At 47.9% G+C, this 1,667-nt stretch overlaps 1 protein-coding gene across 1 annotated transcript; it reads right to left on the reverse strand.

Annotated features, from left to right (window-relative positions):
• Positions 1–310: 310 nt before the first annotated feature.
• On the reverse strand, positions 311–829 carry LOC119677158. The gene has a single exon (XM_038088425.1). The coding sequence runs from the start codon at positions 827–829 to the stop codon at positions 311–313; it is 519 nt and encodes a 172-aa protein (XP_037944353.1).
• Positions 830–1,667: the final 838 nt, after the last annotated feature.

Raw genomic sequence — 1,667 nt, forward strand, 5'->3', positions numbered from 1 at the left:
TGTTACTAAAACCGCAGGTTTTAGCTTCCGCTCTATCCGGATGGTGGTGATATCTAAAGAACTTAAATGAGAACAGAGAAAAGCATTAAGGTGCGTTTTTGCTAAAATGCACGATCTAGGCTTACCCTGTCCTTTGTCATAAAAAGGATTGTACCCATTGATGTTTAGCCCTTTGACACATGAGCTATGAACCCAGGGCTCTTGGATGATGGCAAGGTCGATGTCCTCCTCCCTGAGTAAGACAGCCAGATTATCCGTGGCACACTTAGAGTGTTTCAGGTTTATCTGCACAACCTTAGCCATTAATACATCAACAAGGTTTGTTATCGATGATGAGGTCATCTAGCAGCTTACTAGTGCCCTCAACCTCATCCAGAATATTATCCGGTGGCGCGTTTTTGAAGATTTTAATTTTTGCCTTCCGGATGCCGTAACGCAGCTTGCAGTCATTAGCCTCAATGACTGGCAAGCATTCTTCGTTGATAAGAAGTAAGTATGATTGGCTGTGTTTTTGCGGTTCTTCGGTCTTGAGAACCGACCAGTCTTCCATCTGGATTTCTGGATTTTGTAGCTTTAGCTGCTGCAGAATAAGGTCAGGAGGACCAGGGTTTTTGGGTAACCATACGCGCGCTCGAGGCCTCGATGGAATTTCCGCCGCAGGGACAAGTTTGAGCTTTAAACCGTCCCAGTTCTCACTAATCTTAGTGATCGCCTTGCTGAGAAAACTCCGCGAATACTCGTCGTCGCATCTGATCACTCGGTGACCACGGACGATATCTGCACAGTCAAAAGAAGTAACGGACCCCGAATTAGTCATGAGCTCAGCCATAACCAATTCGGACAGTTTGGTCTCAATCTCTTTCAGCAGCTTGCCGTTAGAGTTGTGTTCGTCGATCAAGGCCACACTGAGATGGTCTCTCGCCACTTCACTGAAGGGACGAGTAGCTTGTGCCGGTCTTTACATTAGCTTTCCATCCCCGTTCCATCCTTGTGCCGCTTCGCCTCCTTGGCGGGATCTTCCTGAGATCTGTTACGCTTGCCGCCATCTCCGACGTTCTTGCCGGTGATAACAGACTGGCGCAGACCTTCATCATGAAGATACTCCTCCACAATGGCGCGGTATTTAACAGCGTCGGCTTCGTCTCGTTCATGGACCTTGCCTTCTTTTTTATTGCTCTCAATTTTTCTTAGCATAAAAAGCGCTCGCTGGTATCGATTTTTGCGTGCCATGTTGGCCGTTATTTTCCGAGATTTAGCATTGCCCTTACTGCTTAGACTGGCAGTTTTAAGCGTTGGCGTGCGGTTGGCAGTCGGTCTACTTTGACTGGTAGACGGAGTGCCGTCGATTTTTTTGGTTGTTAGTTGGATTGGATTAGACGCCGGTGTACTATGACTAGTACAACCAGTATTGGAATCGGCAACGATCTCGTCGTCCGATTTCAACAATTCGTCCTCCGTAAGTTTGGTGGGTTTATACTCTCCAGCCACGAGTTCCGAGACATTGTCGGAAGAATTCATAACATATACATAATCGTCCACCTTACCCGGTAAGACAGGCGCGGCGGACCCGAGGATAGTTGGACGAAAGAAGCGACCACCACAGCAGCGTCCCATACCATGGGTAGACCACAGTTACTCCCCAAGGCGGTCATATATTGGAGAGGCTC

The sequence above is a fragment of the Teleopsis dalmanni genome, chromosome 2 (genome assembly GCF_002237135.1).
Source record: "Teleopsis dalmanni isolate 2A chromosome 2, ASM223713v2, whole genome shotgun sequence".
NCBI lineage: Eukaryota > Metazoa > Arthropoda > Insecta > Diptera > Diopsidae > Teleopsis > Teleopsis dalmanni.